Source organism: Cupressus sempervirens, chromosome 8 (genome assembly GCF_028749045.1).
Source record: "Cupressus sempervirens isolate cs-2001-9-10 chromosome 8, ASM2874904v1, whole genome shotgun sequence".
In the NCBI taxonomy this organism is placed as follows: domain Eukaryota; kingdom Viridiplantae; phylum Streptophyta; class Pinopsida; order Cupressales; family Cupressaceae; genus Cupressus; species Cupressus sempervirens.
Window position 1 is genome coordinate 116,296,959 of NC_143125.1, and position 20,349 is coordinate 116,317,307.

The 20,349-nt window shown below is 35.0% G+C and overlaps 1 protein-coding gene across 2 annotated transcripts in view; it reads left to right on the forward strand.

The window, feature by feature from the left end:
• The window catches only part of MCD1 (multiple chloroplast division site 1), a 175,927-nt gene extending 163,057 nt beyond the window's left edge, over positions 1-12,870 (forward strand). For both annotated transcript variants that reach the window (XM_089796941.1, XM_089796942.1), the window contains exon 5: positions 12,210-12,870. In XM_089796941.1, the coding sequence (XP_089653067.1) occupies positions 12,210-12,329 (120 nt within the window). In that variant the 3' untranslated portion in view covers positions 12,330-12,870. The remainder of the gene's footprint in view (positions 1-12,209) is intronic.
• The last annotated feature ends 7,479 nt before the right edge of the window (positions 12,871-20,349 follow it).

Sequence of the window (20,349 nt, forward strand, 5' to 3'; positions counted from 1 at the left end):
GGGAACCATGAGGATGTTGACTATCGGAAGGGGAAGACCATGAATTTGATATTAGTAACAAATCCGACGGAGGAAGCTTAGCAATCTCCAGATCCTAAACCAAGAAAGTCACATACCCAGATCCACACACAAAGAAGAAAAGGTGAAGGAAGGTAGAAGGGAAATAAAGATGGAAACGAGAAAAGAACATAGAAAAACCCAAGAGGCCATAAGTACCCCGACTCACTCAGCATCTGAGGCTAACATCATAAAATAGATGTTGCAGGCCACCATACCAGTATGGTGGCAGACCTACTGTGAACATTGCCATAATTGAATGTTACAATCTCCAACATGGAAGACACCAAGGGTGGTTAGGGGAAAGATAAGAACACAATGATGAAGGTGGGAGGAGAAACGCCCAAGAGGACCCCGTACTAATGGAACCAATGTTGCTCATAATTAGGGTAGGAAGGACCCCTGTTGTAGTAGAAATGGAGATCATGGGACACACTCTCACTAATACCGTTGTAGATGCAGTATTAGAAGTAAATGTACTCCCCAAAGAGACATGAGAGTCATTGGGCAAACCAACACTTTGGCCGCTAACATTCTAATTGGTAGGAGCAGACCAACATGCCGTAGAGCCACTAGGGACACTCATGGTACAAAAAGTGATTGTGGAAAAACAATAACTTTTTCCTGACTTTGTGGCATAGTTACACCGCCCTGGGGGACAGGGGGACGATAGAATGTGGGGACATGTTTTCGAGATAGGAGGATAAAGGGGTCTTAATTTGGGACAACAGGGGGACGACGGGGGGATGGTGGCAAGGGACAAGGGGGTTGTATATACTATACATATGGTACTTAAATGCTAATTATGAAAAGATGTATTGCAATATAAGATATAAAGATGTAAAAGAGTTAATACTTGAACATTGCAATTGGAACATCGAACATCGAACATAAATAGTTGAATCAACAAATAGTCAAAATTGAGACGTCCCCCATCCTCGGCGGAGGTGGCAGAATCTGGTGGGGCTACTGGGGATAGGGGAACGGAGTCGCCAAGTCCCAAGTGTGTCCAAGTCTCTGGAACATCGGGCAAAAAGGGGGGGGATGCATCCCTGTATTACTATGCTTTGTGGTCATTACTCCAAAGAAGAAGGGTTACGACACTCTCCTCGACAGAGGTTTGGTCATCACATCATAAGCCAACCATAAGTGAAAAAAGAACACACCATCTATTGAGCGCGAAGGGAAGAAATAAATCATTAACCTTAGAAGCCAAATTGTAATGCCAAAAGTTGGCATTTGACATTGAATTGAAAGAGGGGGAGTATGATGAGAAGGGAGGGATGGAGCCAGATGATGAGGGTGTCCTAAGATTGGGAAGTTGCTTTGAGCACAAAACCTGTTTGCTTAACGAGTTGTTCTACTGGCAGGTGGAGGGTTATGAGATATTCCAACCTAGTTGCCACATGTTAGAAATAATAGAGGTGGAGGTGTCATACTCGAGCAATGACATATGGTTGTATGCATAATAGCTAAAGGGTTAAAAGTCATGAGGAGAAAGGAACAAAACAGAAACAAGAAGATCTACAGGAGGGACCCACAAAGAAAATGCATAAGACACTAAAGAAAACCAAGGAACGGGGCAAAAAGTACTTCAAAGCATACAAAGGGAGTGACTTGATGGCTAAAAAGAAAAAGAAAAAATCACAAAGGCATAAGAAAGTACAAGGTATGTTTTATATGAAAAGAGAAAACAAGAGACATAACATCAAAGTTAGAAAAACTAAGGAGGAAGGAAATATAAGTAAAGGTTGCAAAAGCACAATCTAAGAGAGATTATAAGAACAAATAGACACACTCAAAGAACATAATTGAGCTCGTACACAACCCGTACTAGGAGGAGGAAAACTCGAGCAAGCAAGGTGTAAACGAGGAGGACCTTAGTAAAGTAGTGAAGAAGGCCAACCATACATATTAGGACGACGAAAGTACAAACGGAGAAGTAGGAGGAGGCTTGTATGGCCTTCCCTACACAACACTCTGTATTCTACATGAGGAGAGGGAACAAAGAGTTGAAGGAGGACTTACATCGTACGCCATTTGTACACTGCACAGTGACTGTAGAAAAAAATGCATACAGACGATAGGCATATGCCTACGTACACCAGTGAGAGGACCTTGAATGTACAAGCAAGATGTGGAGGGTGTACATCAATTGTTTGGTTTCTTGTAAGGATGAAGTGGTCCTTTTAAGATCCTTGGATGCCTTCAACATGGTAAAGACAACTAAAAATTTTGCTATAATGTTAGAGAAAGTTGTGATGGAGGTGGGGATTGATAATGTGGTGCAAATCATAACCAACAATGCATTGACATATGTTGTAGCGAGTAGGATCCTACAAGAAAATTATAGTACATCTTTTTGGTCTCCTTGTGTAGCGCATGTCCTTGAGCTTCATTTGGAGGATAGGAAAATTGGATTGGGTAAGATGTGATGTAGACGATGCAAGAAAGGTAATAAAATAAATCTACAATCACCCTTGAGTTCTCCGCTTGATGAGAAAACACACCCAAGGGAAGGAGTTGGTTAGAGTGAGAGTCACAAGGTTTGCAATGATTTTGACATTGCAAAATATTATTGCTTCTTTGACAGCTTTGAAGTAAATTTTTCCGAGTCGGACATGGTTAGACTCAAGTTATTTAAACTTTAAAAAGCCTAATGGAGAAAGTGTTGCATATATTGCCTTCAACAACCAATTTGTACAAAGTGCTATTGAAATTGTCAAGGTAACTTAGAAACTTAAAAAGTTGAATGTTTAATTTCTTTGCATTAAAGAATCAAGTCTTTAATTATTAATTTGTAACTCTAGTCTGTAATGGTTAATGGTAATATTTTTCTACTTTACAATTGTAGGTTTCAGAGACCTTGGTGAGAGTTCTCTACCTAAACTATAATGGGGTATCTTTATGAGGCTATGGATAGGGCCGAAGAGGTTGTCAAAAGGTACAAGGGAGACAACCTCAAAGTTGACACCATACGGGAAATTATTAATAGGAAGTGGAACAACGAGCTCCACCAACCCATTCATGTGGCAAGGTACTTCCTCAACCTTCGTTTTCGCTTCTCTCCATCCTACTCAGGTTGCAATGGAGAGGTCATGAAGGGCCTCTTCACTGAATGCATATGGTGGATGGTACTCAAGGTTGAGGTGAGAGACCTCAATACAGCCAAATTGGAAGTGTACCAAAATGCAACGAGCAAGCTATTCTCTTTAGACTTGGCAAACAATAAACACAAACCCCAACCCCAGGACAATATTTGGATTTTTGGAGCCTTTCACATGCATGATGATTAGATAAAGGCCTAGTTGTTGGTGGTGAAATTGGGGGGGAAATGCCCCAAATCTGCAAAGACTTTCTCTCTGAATCTTGTGTCAACCTTGTAGTGTATCCAATTGTGAGCACAATTAGAGCTTGTTTGAGGCCATTCACACAAAGAAGAGGAGCAAGTTAGTAGAGAAATGCCTCAATGACTTTGTCCTTGTGCAACCTTCGGTTGCATGCAAGAGAAGCAGTGGGAACACTGTCTTTTTCCACTTGATTTCAATGACATAGATCATTACATTGATTGGACATCACAAAAACAACCTCCATTGTTCAAGAGGATGAGATCTACAATGTCGAGAGATAGGCTATGGAGGAGGGCGGATTTGTAGTGAGATTAGATGACATTTAGGAGGATTAAGATGATGAGTCATTGGCAGTGTCAACACCATCTACATCCGTGATGGAGGTTGAGTCACATCCAGTTGTGTAGAGGGAGGAGGCATAGGCACAATAGACTTCTAGGGCTAGATCTCCTACCACTCGAGTAGTTTTTATTAGAACTATTGGGAAGGGGAGGAGGAAGATGTAGACTATTCTGATCTCGTATTAACTTATAGTTATGCAAAGACAATTTACCATTTTTTGTTTGCTTTAGAGCTCAAACTATCAGACCATGGCTACCAACCATCAACACTTCACATGAGGATGTGATTTTGTACCCTATTTGCATTTATATGCATATCTAGAATCAGTTTGTTTAGTTTGTTTACTCATTTACTGACCCATTAGATGCGTCTTACTGAATTTTACAAAAAAATGCATTTCTAATTAGATTTTAACAATTCTGTAAGTTTTCAATATTTCGTCAATAAGTTGCTGAGTTATCTCTGATATTTTTCCGATAATTTAATTTTTTTTGCCCCTGGCGATAAGTTGCCGATAATATTTTGAACTATGGCTGGGAATTTTGTTCAGTGTAGTGACCATACTTATTTTTATGTATGATTATTGCTTGCTCATCTCACTTTACAATTAATGGTATGTTTGGCATTGTGTTGTCCTACTTTTTGTCACCACAAAATGTAGGTAATGGTACGAAATTTTTTCAATTTAGTTTTGCGTTTTTCTGAGTTATTTCATTATTTAATTGGCTAACATTGATCAATCAATCAACCCCGATTGGTATAATGAATCCTTTTACTGAAAGCTTTTGTCAAATCTTTTTCATTTTTCATTTAAATAAGCCTATGTTTGATTTTTGAAGCCTTCAACATCCTTTTTTGCATTTTTGAGTGTGTTTGCTTGTGGTTTTTTGGTTTTGTTTAATCTCTTGCTTTCAGTTTTCCCTTCAATTCGATATATCTTAGGGCTTGATCGGGCTTGATAGTTAAATGATATGACTATTTTAGTGCCCAAAAGTGTAATGTCCCCACTTTTTGCAGGTTCCTGTAGTTGGCCAGGTCAGTTCACCATCGCGACCCTCGTAATCTGACAGTAGGATTTAAGGGTCTTAGTTGTGTGGTTATAGGCTTTCCAACAACCTATGGTGTGTTTTGGCTCCATTTGGGGGACTTACTATTTATAGTAAGTCAATCTGTTGGTTTTGATGAGCTCAGTTGAGTCAGAGGAGTTGGAGGATGCTGAGAGTTTTTATTTTGGGCTTTCGGTTTGGGCTCCAATAATCTTGGAGGGAGCGTCTATTTATAGTAAGTCACCCCGTCAAGTTCATTCATTGTCTTTCATCATCAGGATCACTTTGGTATTGTCAGATTTCGATTCTGATGCTTTTTCAGTTGTTTTCGCAAGACAGGTGAATTATTATTATTGCTCATCTAAATACGTTGAGGTTGTTATTTTTGTTACTATTGTTGGTTGCTCAATTTAGTATCATAGCTCGTTGGAACCGAGATGAAATGTTTTAAATCATGGGAACAAGAAACAATGGCCTTGCATGTCAGAATTTGAAGTTATGGTGGAAAAGGTCATTTTTAGAGCCAAAAGCAATTAATAAATTAGTTTATAATGACACTTTATTATGTTTTAATGTTGTGTGCGGGAAGCTTCTTAAGTGAAGTTCATTTGGAAAACTTTGTGCCATTTGGAGAATATAAATATCAGCCCGTTTGATGAGTAAAGCATCCGATTGATTATTTTCTCTTCTTGCCTGTGAAGAGTTTCTGACTTTGCCGATTTCTTTGCCCTTACTGAAGTATAAGGGTTTGGAATTAAGAAGTGCCTGGTAATTCACAACTGAGGTATTGTGAAATAATTCTGAGAATTGTCTTAATTAAATTATAGTATTTCTTGATTGTTATGTACTGTATCTGGGAATTTCATTGTGGCTGGAGAATTTGTGATTTGGAACACCATTATTGTCTGTTGTTTGGCGTGGTTAAAGAGGAATGTCCTGTGGATGGCTGCAATCAATTATTGGAGGGCAGCAATCAAGTTTTAGAGCACTTGCGATTATAAGCGAGGAGCATGTATTTCTGAACCTACAAGTGAATGAGATTATTTCTTGAGAGCTGCAATCCATATTTCATCTATTAGAAGTCAATTTCCAGGTTCATTATTGCATTCTTGTAAATTTCCAGAAGTTAATTTTTAAATTGGATATTAGTAGCACTGCCATCAATTATAGAATTACTTCTGAATTGCTTAGTGGTGTTCATTTGTCCAGATTGATAAAGACTTAATCAATTAAAATTGTGAGCAGCTGGCTGTGAATTTAAAGCATTATTTATTGAGTGATAATAATTTGCCTACCAAATGTTTGACAAAATATCAAACTATTGATTAGCAAAAGAAAATTGATGTTCGTTAAGCATACAACCGTATAGGGGTTTTTGCAAAAAGGTGGACTCTCTAGATGCAATTACATTATTTAAAATATCATGTTATATTTTAATGATGACATTCACTTTTTGAAAAATATAACATAGATTGACTTTATGTTATGTTTTTAAGTTGCTTTATCACTAAAGTGACTATAGAGCACTTTATGTTATATTTTCATGTTGAGTTGCTTTTTAAACTTTTCACTTAAGTGACTTTGTTAACTATATAGTTTGATTTATTTTTGAGTTACTTGATGTTTTAATTCAAAACATCTAAGTTAATAGTACTTTTTGAATGATATTTGCACATAATATATTAAACTATATCGTGTAAATATTATTTTGACTCAAGTTAGTGATATTTCCTCAAAAATCAATTAGACATGTGCTTAATTGATCACCTAAGCTATGCAAATACATTTTTTTCAACCCATGTAAATGCCTTCAGAGAATGCAATTTTGCACTAGAGAGTCATTTGGAAATACTTAAAATGTGTAAATGCGTGTATTTTAAAACATGCATTGGGACTCCAAGTGTGCGATTGGCATCTAAAGGCTTCAAGACATGAAAATGCATCGTTTTTAAAACATGCAAAGGGGCTTGAAGAGTGCGATTTTGCACTACATGCATTGTTTTGACAATTTTAGAACATGTAATGACCCCTTAAGAGTGTGGTTTGCCTCTTGACTCCAAAAACATGTATTTTAAAACATGCAAAGGCATTCCAAGAGTGCGATTTGCATAAGAGACCAAATTCAATGCATTTTAAAACATGTAATGCTTTCTCAAGAATGTGTTTGGACTATTCTTCATATGTTTTTGCAAGTTGAGACCACGATTTTGTTCTCCAAGAGCAAAATGCCCATGTTCTTGCCCTCAAAGAACACATTTTTGCCAAAAAATCTCCAGATCTTCCCATTGTATGGCTCGAAATCCATGAGACTAGGGTCGTTTTTGCATCTTCATGCATTCCCATGCATTATACGTTGAATTTCTTGCAAAAAATGACATATTTTATGGTGTTTTGAGTATTTAGATCATGTTTTTGACCAAAGGAGGAGCTGTTTCAGAGTTTCAATACATATTCGTGCTATTAATGATCACGTTTTTGCCCACCGATACCAGATATGACATTTTATGGCGGCTTAAGACCACGTTTTGACAAAAAAATCCAAGAACTTGGTTTTTGGAAAAAGCTTTTGCATACTTGGAAGTTATTATTGAGCACATTTTTGGTATTCATATTCAAAAATGTCCCATTGATTGCACATTAATGTCCATCATTTGCAACTATTGAAGAAGTGCATATAGTTGTTGAAGATTCGAATTTGGAGGAGAAACATTCTTCAAACATTATTAATCTTCCACATTTGGCTCTTTGATCAGCAAGTTAAAGTTTTCAATCCTTTGCTATTTCATTACATTTTTTGGTTCATCCTTGTACATTTGTCCAAAGATAATGCCATATATTGTGCAAATCTTCTTTAAATAAAATGAAAACTTTCATTTTCAAGTGCTTGGAATTTCCCCAAATTCCAATTTCGAATTTGCATAAGAAAGTGTCTTGGTATTTGTCATGTCCAAGTCAAAAACCAAAGGTATGTTTTTGTTTTGTGCATAGTTTTATCTTTTGTTTGCCTGCTTGTTTGGAAGAAAGTTGAGGAGTCTTTCCCAAGAATGCAAGAGCATTTTGCACCTTTTCACTTTCCACCTTTCCATGCAAATGCATCACATCTTTCCATAGTTCACCAACATGTCAAAGCATATTGCATCCATTTCCCAATATATGTAATTACTCTCCAAGAGCATTTACATGTAATTCCATCATCTGCATTTACATGCAATTACCTCCATACCCACTTACATGTAATTCCATCCTCCGAACCTAATTATCTGTTTTCTTCAAACACAATTACATGTAAATCAATTTACATGTAATTACCTCTAGAAAACCCGATTTTGGGTAAGGTCACACTTTTAAAAACCAAAGTTGCCATTTGTACACATTTATATGCATCCCAACTTGCATTCTTGGCCATACCCACAAAAGCCCCTCTTTGCCCAGATGTAATCCACCCTTGAGAGTCCGATTTTGGCCCTTTTCATCCAAATACATATGCTGTCCGGTTCATTTCCAGCCATCATATGTGTTCCATATCTAATCCATACTTTGTACACTCATCCCTCATGGATTCATCAGTGTAACTCAAATCCAAAAGTTTTCTTGGATCCAATTTCATAGCAAGACATTTTCATCTTCATGTTGCGGCGCACTCTTCAAGATATGTCAGAACTTCTTCAAAGAACAGAGGCATTACGTCAAGAAGACATGCTTTGTTTCTCAAGAAGCAATTATTCATTTCATCTCCATTTTCCCAATGGTCATTCGAGAACCTAAGTTCGTGTGGGGATGCGCCAAGCACTTTGCTTCAAAAAGAAAAAGAGTTAAAGGTGTTGATGGAAAGTTGTTCTGAGTTTACATGCGGACACTGTCGAGAAGGTTTTCAAAGTGTCAAAGACTCCAGAATGTGTCAATCTACAAAGACAAATTCACGACAACTCAAATGAGAAAAAGCTTGATCACATCAAGTTTTCAAATGACAACTAGAAACTCATCAAAGAGGATGCATTTTGCAAAATACAGGAATCCCTGATCCTGCAATCATCACGAAGTACAAGGCTTTTGCTTATAGTCTACAGGATTGATTCATTCAAAATCAACAGTTTCAACATTTTCTTCGAGTGTTTTACATTTTTGTAGTTGGAGAGAATGAATTGCACGAAATTATATAATTACATTTAATTCGATTGTATATCCTTATGACATGTAATCTAATAATTTTTTTAGCTTAGTTTGATTGAGTCAAAGTTGGTTGTGTTGCGCCTACTTTTTCCTCCACTTTTTTCTCAACTCCTTTGCCTATAGAAAGGATTCCCCCCATTGTAAAGATCATCTTTTGTTGTATGCAAGAAAGCTCTATCAAACTTGTGCAAGCGTAACTTTGATTGTGTAGTACCAATTTGGTAGAAAAGTGAATAAAGGAAGCAATTGGATTCAAAGCTTTGACTAGAAGCATTTGTGGTAGCACAAATTAGAAGCTTTGACTGTAATTTGTGCCTATTATCTTAGATTCATGTTATTATTGTATGTTTAATCATAGATCATTGTGAGTTAAGAAGCAATTAGAGCCGAAGCTTTGATTGTGAGCGGTTGTGGTAATACATAGACTAGAAGCTTTGTCTGTAGCTTGTATTGCGGTCTCAATTCACAAAAATAGTTAGAATTTCCTATTTTTGGAAATTTTTGCGCCCCAATGGTAGAGGTTATTCTTATAGAATAGATTAAAACAGGACCTAGAGCCTAACCAATACGTTTTCAATCAGCCTTTGAGTTGTTGGTTTATCGGTATCACTACTTCCAGTTATTAGATAGAAGTGTAGTTAGAGATTTCATCTTGCCCATTACTCGCTTTGCGGGTAAGTGGATTCTTTCCTAAAAGCTAAGAGGAAAGAATATTACTAACATCCTTTACAAAGCTCTCAACTTCTTGCTTACCTTGAGTTGATCCAAGGAATGGTTAGAAGGGGGAGCCTTCCCTTTAAGGTGGGAGAGACTTTTGTCTCATATGCTGTGGCTAGTCTACCTATTTTGCGATTGGATATTAACAAAACTGTCGGTTGCAAAATATCCACCCAACACGTTGTAGCTTGGCAACGTTGTCTTTTTATCTGTTTTTTGCAATCATCAAAGTTTATGAAATATGAATGCAAATAGCCTACAGAAGGAAGCAAAGTCTTGAGAATGAAATATACTAACATATGTAATTAACATTATATAGAAATGTGGGTTGTTTCCAATCGCTAATTCATAAACACAGATCTGAAACTTATTGTGATTTAATTCAATGACTAAACTGATGCAAATAGATGATTTGTGACATTAAATTGAAGTGTTTTCATTAGTCTTGGAAATGAAAACAGCTTGTAAAAGTGAACAAATAAGAGGGAAGGAGAGATTGCAGCTCACAAATCACAAAGGATATATATGATATGCCTCATAGGAACCCTCTACAGATGAAAACCTAGCAAAATGTGGGTGTGCTTTCTTTTCAATCATCAAGTCGTAAGAGTACATTGCAAGTTCTACCATGTACCTCCAAATCAATACTCTGGGACATCAACAGCACCCCTGAAATGATCAACTTGGTTTCTTTGCACTACTATACTGCACAAACAACAAAAAATAACATTTATTAATGTTGTGTATCCTTGGCCTCAACATACATATATGATATTTCTGTTTCTCAGAAGTACCAGATAACGTATCTCAAGTTTCAACAGCTGGGGATGGGCTGTCACCTCCTATATTCTAGGTTGCATAGTCTTCTACACACTGTCATATTAATATCATTCTGTAGCAGCTGAATGTATCTCTTTTGCACAGTTAATTAATTAGTAACCAAATTGTTTGCTGAATGACCATGGGAAGTAGGGAGGCTGGAGCAATGCCTTTCTTTAGTCTGTTAGCACACCTTTTCTGATTTCACAGATTTGAAAGTAGCTTTGGATTCCTGAGGGTCTGTGACTCTGTAGTATGTACCATTCGCAAAATCTGCTGCATGGTCCAATTACATCTTTCTTGGACTCTTGAATTGTGAGCTTTGTCTTCTTCAAGCATCTTTTGTCTTTCATCATATCATACTGACAAAACTGATCCATTTCAGATTATGTATTATTTACTCTATGACTTCAGTAGCAAAAAACATCTGAATTATAAACAGCAATTTTTGTTTTATTTGGCTGTCTGGTAGGACCTCACTAGAAAAATACTATCCAAAAAAAAAAATCATATCACTGACAAACTGATCCATTTCAGATTGTCTATTTTTTAGTCCGACTTCAGTACCAAAAAACCATCCAAATTGTAAAAAAAATTATTTTATTTTATTTAGCTCTCTGGTATGATCTCACTAGCAAAATGGTACCCCCCAAAAAAACATTAGATGCAAAAAAATAATGGTGCTTGGGAAATTGCTGCAAATATGATTATATTGACAAATAGTGAACAGGTATCATAGGCCTCTTTGAGGAGGCAATCTCCTTGAGGGCAAAGCCTTATTACAAAACTGAAAAAAAGACTCTAGAATGTTCTTCTCTTTGTTGCAACATTAGTATAAATTCTTTATGTGGAAAGTTACTTATGAGGTACATCCAGTGTGGGATAAATATATTGACGTAATATGAACTCGTTACATTATTACAACATGAGGTAATGGCATATGGGACAATCTACACAATGTTATATTAACTGTGACTTCTAATATCCTCAGAAATTTAGAGTAGTAAAAGGTTAGAAAATAAGTGTTTTAACTATGTGAATCAATTTTAGACCCTCTTGTCTAACCTTATTAACCAATCATAATCGAAAACTTATTTATGGACTTTCTACATCATTTAGGATTTTCTCTTGAAAGAAAATTCTATAACTTCCTTTTCTTGTTTTGTTTAGGAACCCTTTTGCAGGTATAAGTTTCTTGTTTCTTGAATGCTTAGTAATGCATTTTGGAGTTACATTTTGTCTGGACATTTACTCTGTATAATGGTTTGCCCTAAATTCAGTATGCTTTTTATGATCATTACTTAAAAACCACATTGTTTACTTATTTCCTTTAGAAACAAGTGACTCTACCATTATTTACATATGCCTGCATAAAGCAATTATGAGAAATTTTTATCATTATCATTTTCCAGCCTACGACACAATTGCTTTTTCTGTAAATGTCTGTCGTGAACCACTGGCAACCCTATGAAAACATTCCTATATACTGTTAAATTACCTGGTTTCTATATGTCTTTTGCAGATTCTTCCGTACATGAATTCCAAAATTTACAAAAATGAATACCAGAATATTTCGGACTTAGTTGAATTGTTTGAGTTTTGAAGTCTGGTTCTTTGATGCTTGTAGAGTCAATAAATGGTAGGAATTGTTGAGAAGTTTCCTGTTTCTGATTCCTGAGGACTGCCCACTGTCTGCTGTTTTTATCAGGAGGACAAGTTTAATCCTATGGCAGAGGATCCTGGTACCAGTGGAAAACTAAGCAGCTTTCTTACAACTGAAAGAGCAAATGGGCACTCCAGTAGCAGTGCTAATCATTACAATGGTTGAACGGGCAGTCCAACTGAAATTTGAGCTGTTGGAAAAAGAAGGTTCTTGACTACAACTTTAATGGCACACCTTCTTGGATGGTTATGCAAATCATGGTTTTCTGAAGAGCTATACAGAAGTAAATACTTAAGTTTGAGGATTTATTTTCTGGTGCTAAGAGGTTTCGTGATGTAACAAAGTAATTCACTTTATCTGATCATCCACTTGTGATGACTCATGAGAAGAATATCAACTGCAAGTTGTCCAAATTTATGTGCCAATGTATATGAAGGAGTGGTAGTTTGGTCAGCTGCAATTTTGGCATCTTCTATTTGGTCTATATTATTTTATGCTTGGGATAGGTGAAAGACTTAAAAGCATTAAAAGTTTAAAACCATTCAATTTTAGTTTTTATACTAGGTGATAGAATAATAATGAACCATTTGTACCTGGGCCTGATTACTCGTTTTGAGGAGAATATGTTTCTGTTTTCAGAGTGGAAGAGAACATCTTTTTTTTGCAGTGTGATATGCCAAAAATTTGAAGGGCTCACATTTTTTCACCATTTGAATTATCGACCCATAGCTATCAAGTGCAAAAACAATCAATATGATTGGGAGCTAAGTTTTTTGTAGATTGAAATGAGGACGCTACATAAATATAGGAAAATTTTAAAATATACATGTCATTTAAACATTATAGAACCTTATCATACACCATTTGAATGCTATCTAGGAAATAATTACAGATTCAGTACTCAATATGTATTGAAATGCAACTTTAGTCTATTATGCATTCATAAAACAAGTTCAATTCTCAATATGCATATCAATATGTGAACAAAAATATAAGTTTAATAATGAACAATATCATAGAAATCTGAACATGTAAACATGCCCAAAGGCCAGAGGGCTGCCATAAAGTTTCATATTCATATTCAAGCTCAACATAGAAAACAAAATATATAAAAATGATGCAAATTGTTGCTCCTATTTTGCTTTTGCCACACCATGGCATCAAAATTAGAGTCCTCATCCTCACTGTCATGCTCTACAAGGTAGTGTAGTCTCATCCAATAGAACCCTAACCAATCTTGGTGTTGTCTCATCCTCATCTATCTTGGCCACATCATTAGGATCAACATCTCATCGCAAAGGAGTTTGCCTATAATCTGGAATCTAAAAGTTTTGAAGTCAAAGAGCACTGTATGCACTAGCACTAGCCTCTTCGCTTGTCTAGAGATAAAGTCTATTCCTCTTGATGGAGTGGATAAATGAATATGTTGACCACTTTCTCTTTGTAGCTGAGGGACTAGCAACCTGTGCAAGTAGACGGGTGGCAAGTATTTTCAACTCTGGTGTATCTCCTCCATGCCAAGTCCACCATCCAATAGGATCTTTCTGTGCCAAAATCAAGTATTTTTAGAGAGGAAAGAGAACATTTTTTTGCAGTGTGATATGCCAAAAATTTGAAGGGCTCGCATTTATTCACCATTTGAGTTGACCCATAGCTATCAGGTGCAAAAACAATCAATATGTTTCCTCAATTAAAAGAATAGTAAATTTTTCACATGAATTTAGAAGTCAGCCAAATCAATCAAATATGGTTGCTCTAACACATCTAGTTCTTGATAACTTTGGTAACAAGTAACATATGCCGCTAGAGATATCCTCGAAAACTTGATCCACATATATAAAATATAAGAAAAAGTTGATTTGTCATAAATGATCTTAGTTTAAGAATGTTGCTTTAAATATCACCAACACTTTACACCTAAATCAATATGTAATTGTGATGTGGAACTTCATGACTCGAGCAAGATTTTATTTATAAGACATTATGCAAAGGATTTGATTTAATTGAAATCATGCCAAACTTGCACAAACAAAACCCAACCTTCCTCAAAGTTTTATTTAGCTATTGAAGGTAACCTCCTAGGATAAGAACCCTGTTTTGAAAGATGTTGGCTATAACTCCAACATACAAGGATTTCCAAATATTTAATTTTAACATTTGCCAAAGACTATCTTGTAGAATTTGAATGCATCATTGTAAACCCAACTTTGAAAAATGCTTTAAACATAGTTGAAAGACAAACGGTCGATGGAATATCTTTAAGAGATTTTGGGGATTATAGATAAATTGTACCAAACAAATTTTCGGGAATAGTGATAATGCTATAAAGATTTAATTGTGTAGTTTTTGAGTCAAACTCATTGACCCATGTTTCTAAGTAGTGGTTCACAAGAACCCTCCTCTCATGAGAATTAATGAAACCCTTAGCACTCATTGCATCTAGGTGATGCTCATGGAGGTGAAGCACCGAGACTACTAATGAGGTCGCCCATCCTAGTAGTATTCCATCTCAAGCGCACCTAACCACGAATTTTCCTCCAAGGTTAAGCCCATTTTTCTTGCAACTGCACTTACAAAGCCTTTAATAAGTGTTGTGCATTATGAACCATTCATTATAAAGCCCTTTAAGCTCCTCAATTGATAAGTAGAAGATATGTTCCACAAGTCAAATAGTAATATTACTATTAGGACTCAACTATGTAGTTTTTGAGTCAAAATCATTGACCAATGCTTCAAGAGTAGTGGTTCACAAGAATTTATCTGTCATGACAATTAATGGAACACTTAGCACTCATTTTATCTAGATGATGCAATGAGTGCTAAGTGTTTTACCTAGACAAGTTGTAGTGTTTCACCTCTTTGAGCATTACCTAGATGCAATGAGTGCTAAATGTACCATGTCAAGCTAAAAATAGACAATATTTCTATTTCGTATTAATAATGGTTAATTATATTATCAGGCTTGTAATATAAACAATCACTTATTGATGGGTTATAATTATGTGAATGTTCCATTAAAGAAAGTTTTTTTTTTTTTTTTTTTTGAAAATTTTATAATAATATGACAAATTGAATAGCAATATATACTTAATCATAATAAAAGTACCCATTTTTCAAAGTGATGAAAATAAAAAGGAATTTTATTAGCTCTCTCCTTTCTATAGTAGGGGAGACTCCCTTATCTTAGGTGGCTTCAACATGAATTTAATTGATATTACAAAAAGGGTGGTTCTCAATCAATTTCTCTTTTTTGAGTAATGATTTATGCACAAGTACAAGTTTCCAACTTAACAAAAAGTGTCTTATTGTTATGATAATACCACTGACCTTGGAATTGATGTAAGAACAATACCAGGGGCAACAATTTACTTTTTATATTTTGCGGAATGAGTATAGGAACTCAAAGTCTCTTGTGATTATCTCGAATTAAGGTTCAAATAGAACAACAAGTAAGGAAAAAATCCCCTTACTTGATACTCTCAAATTTAATAAAAGCACTTACAATTGAAGCTCACAGTCTTAATTGTAAGTAATTGCAACAACTACTAACTATGACAATTTGTCCTTCTACAACACACAATCTTCAAAAGTTCAAATTGACTCTGAATGCAATGAGCCGCTCAAGGTCTTCACAATTGAGTTCAAATCCCTTTTGAGAAAAGCTCCAAAACCCACAATTAATATCCAAAAAATGCCATCACATAACACCTTGAATCAACACAAAGTTTGAAAGCAAGTTGCCCTTTTATTGAAAACAATTCAATCTGCATCTTAGCTCAAAGTCTGAGAATGCAAATACAAATTGACAAAATTTTCTTGCATTGCCAAAAAATGATTATTTACAATGAGCTCCCTCTTTTATATAGGAAAAGAGTGGAGAGAAAGGTGGAAAAATAAGGGGAAAACCTTTAATCAACTTGACTTGTTCTCTAACTAACTAATTTTGATTTATTCAATGCTACAAGACTTAAAGCACTTGCAACATGATTATAAGTTATAACCTTGCATGTGATACTACAACATGCAATAATATTTTGTTTTTATATTATATGTAATATGTTAAAGAAAAATTATGTTACATATTAGAGAGATTATTGATGATAAGAGAGATTGTTTAGTTGGAATTGTTGTTAGATGATTGTTGGCATGTAGGTTTTGTTATTAATATCAACATATGTTTAGGAGTTTCAAAAATGAGTTAGATAGACTTACATTTTGTGTATTACAAGCTACTAATCAGAACAATATAGACAATGGTTGATACACTTGAGTATGCAAGCTTAGATGTGTTGAAGGATGAGTGTAGATTTTATGTCTACTACCACACCTCTTGATGCAATGGATTGAGTAAGTTACAATTTTTTTTGTGAAGATTGGTTGCAAGCCAGTGACAAAGAAATATGCCAGAGGTAGTTGTTGTACTTTGGGTATAACTTGTTAGTAGGATAGAGATAAGGTTTGCAAGCATAAAACATTGTAGAAGACTTAGAATAGTGCATGCTTTGGTATTTGCAATTCATTTGGTTCATGTTGTGATGATCACTAGCATGTAGCATAAGAATTATTGATTTTGAGAGCCAACAAAATGGTGTATTGTGTTATTTGGATTGACAAGCGTTAATTGTGGATCACGACATGTAATTTGATACTTGTAAGTGTTGTATGCTTGTAAGAAGTTTTCTGTGCATATTAGCATGTTTATCTAATTATTTGTGCATTAGGGAAGTCCTTATAGCACGACCTAATTGTGTGTTTGTAACTTGTATAAAGTAATTTTCTTGGTTGTAATGCATGGAAATTTAATTGTATGTGTGAGCCTTGATGCTGGCTATTAAAGCATGTAATGTCCCCACTATTAGGGTTAGTTTTGGGACAATAATAACTGCAAAGAATTGATAAGATCACAACATATTTAACTAAATACTTATATGTATCAATTTGAAATCATTATCATTTGTAACAAGTTTTCTCCACCAAGCTATTTGGATTGTACCATATAATTCAAAATGAATGCCCTCACCGAGCTAGGCTTGGATCATTCCATGGCATTCATGATGAGTGCCCTCACACTACCAACTATGACAATTTGTCCTTCTACAACACATAGTCTTCAAAAGTTCAAATTGACTTTGAATGCAAGGAGCAACTCAAGGTCTTCACAATTGAGTTCAAATCCCTCTTGATAAAAGCTCCAAAATCGACAATCAATATCCAAAAAACACCATCACATAACACCTTGAATCAACACAAAGTTTGAAAGAAGTTGCCCTTTCATTGAAAGCAATTCAGTTTGCTTCTTAGCTCAAAGTCTGAGAGTGCAAATATAAACTGACAACATTTTCTTGGATTGCCAAAAAATGATTATTTACAATGAGCTCCCTCCTTTATGTAGGAAAATAGTGGAGAGAGGTGGAAAAAGAGGGGGAAAACCTTTAATCAACTTGACTTGCTCTCTAACTAACTAATTTTGACTTATTCAATACTACAAGACTTAAAGCACTTGCAACATGATTATATGTTATAACCTTGCATGTGATACTGACATTGAATTATATTTTGTTTCTATATTATATGTAATATGTTAAAGAAAAATTATGTTGCATATTAGAGAGATTATTGATGATAAGAGAGATTGTTAAGTTGTAATTGTTGTTAGTATATTGTTGGCATGTAGGTTTTGTTATTAATATCAACATATGTTTAGGACTTTCAAACAGGAGTTAGATAGACTTAGATTTTGTGTGTTACAAGCTACTAATCAGAACAATATAGACAATGTATGATACACTTGAGTATGCAAGCTTAGATGTGTTGAAGGATGAGTGTAGACTTTATGTCTACTGCCACACCTCTTGATGCAATGGATTGAGTAAGTTACAATTTTTTTGTGAAGATTGGTTGCAAGCCAGTGACAAAGAAATATGCCAGAGGTAGTAGTTGTATTTTGGGTATAACTTGTTGGTAGGATAGAGATAAGGTTTGCAAGCATAAAACATTGTAGAAGACTTAGAATAGTGCATGCTTTGGTATTTGCAATTCATTTGGTTCATGTTGTGATGATCACTAGCGTGTAGCATAAGAATTATTGATTTTGAGAGCCAACAGAATGGTGTACTATGTTGTTTGGATTGACAAGCATTAATTGTGGATCATGACATGTAATTTGATACTTGTAAGTGTTGTATGCTTGTAAGAAGTTTTGTGTGCATATTAGCATGTTTATCTAATTATTTGTGCATTAGGAAAGTCCTTATAGCATGATCTAATTGTGTGTTTGTAACTTGTATAAAGTAATTTTCTTGGTTGTAATGCATGGAAATTTACTTGTATGTGTGAGCCTTGAAGCTGGTTATTAAAGCATTTAATGTCCCCACTATTAGGGTTAGTTTCGGGACAATAATAACTGCAAAGAATTGATAAGATCGTAACATATTTAACTAAATACTTATATGTATCCAATTTGAAATCATTATCATTTGTAACAAGTTTTCTCCACCAAGCTATTTGGATCATACCATATAATTCAAAATGAATGCCCTCCACCAAGCTAGACTTGGATCATTCCATGACATTCGTGATGAGTGCCCTCCACCAAGCGGACTTGGATCATATCTTGACGTTCATAATGAATGTCCACCAATATATGCTTGGATTGTATCATGACATTCTCAATGAATGCCCTCCACCAAGACATGCTTGGATGAAATTATTAATAATTACATTCTTTCATTCTATTATGACTTTCCACAAATAATTATTTAGAAAATACATATATAATCACTATATATTTGCATGTATGAGTTTATATACATATATTTGTTGACTTAACAATGTAAAGGAACACCCAATCATACATCACGTATAACTCACATATATTATTCAATATCAACTTCCAAGAAAATACTCCACCCAACTTACCTTAGTGAGATTGGGGACCCACACCTTTAATGTACTCCTCGTACTCTATGTTCTTGGCGCATAACTATACTCACACAATGACTTTTGCCTGAGTATATGACATCAAATGGTGTGCTTACCCAATAGTACCTCTTGAGTAATAAACACTGATAATTCTTATATTATGTTTGATCCCTTCCACAGGTGGTATTCCTGTCTCAAGTTAGATGCAACTATAGTCACTAACTTATCCTTGTCGAATGATATGTCTTTGTCCTTGATTATATGTAATTAGTCCATGTGTTCCTACTACAGGGTACTGGGGTTTTGTATATGTTTCCTTCCTAGATCATATAAGGATCAATTGTATTCTTTTTAGATCAAGTTCCATGTGCCTCTGCTAATTTTGTGCCTACATATTAATGTGTGGTGATGTCACCATCACATGACCCTTTTAAGGGTCATCCATTAATATATTCTTGATGTACATAATTTTGAATATGTTAACTAATCGTGTTAGTTATTATATTTATTGTAATTGTTTTATTAGTTTTTTTCTATTGAATATGATTACTATTATAGGTTTTATTATTATTATTTATGTTGGTGTAAATAAGTATTTACTATTTACACTTTACTTAAGTTTACTTAGATTAATATATTTACATATTAGTTGTCATGCAAACATCTAGGAGTTTGCATATCCATATGAGTTCTCGTGTTGACAACACATTAGTTTGCACTCCAACTGGGCACATATTGTCTACTACATCTCTTTACAAGATACACCTTTGTATTCTTATCCTCTCACTATTGCAGATACATTCATGCACAATGGAGAATAAAAACCACTCTTAGTGGACATGTACTTAGTTGTTATGTTTATCTCTTGTATTACCCCTAGACATATTGGTTGCCTTTATATACATGCACCCTCTATGATGTATTCATCTAAAATCCATTATCATTTGATCATTATTGATATTCTCATTTGATCATCTCTTCTCTCTTGTGTTATCTCTTGTGCTTCTAGATCTTAGCATTGCATTATTTCCTTAGGCCGATTATTACAATTTAAGTATTGAAGATAGATCAAATGGTTAATTCTAGCAGTTATAATTAATCATTAAGAATAAAATTTATATTAAAATAGTATATATTTCACACTATCCACGTGTCATTACGGGCTTATGACAGAGCAGAGCTAAAAGATTATCAGTAGCTTTGCTAGAGATATGAGTAGAATCTGTTATCATTCCTAAGCACACTTCATTGGAACTGTTAAGAC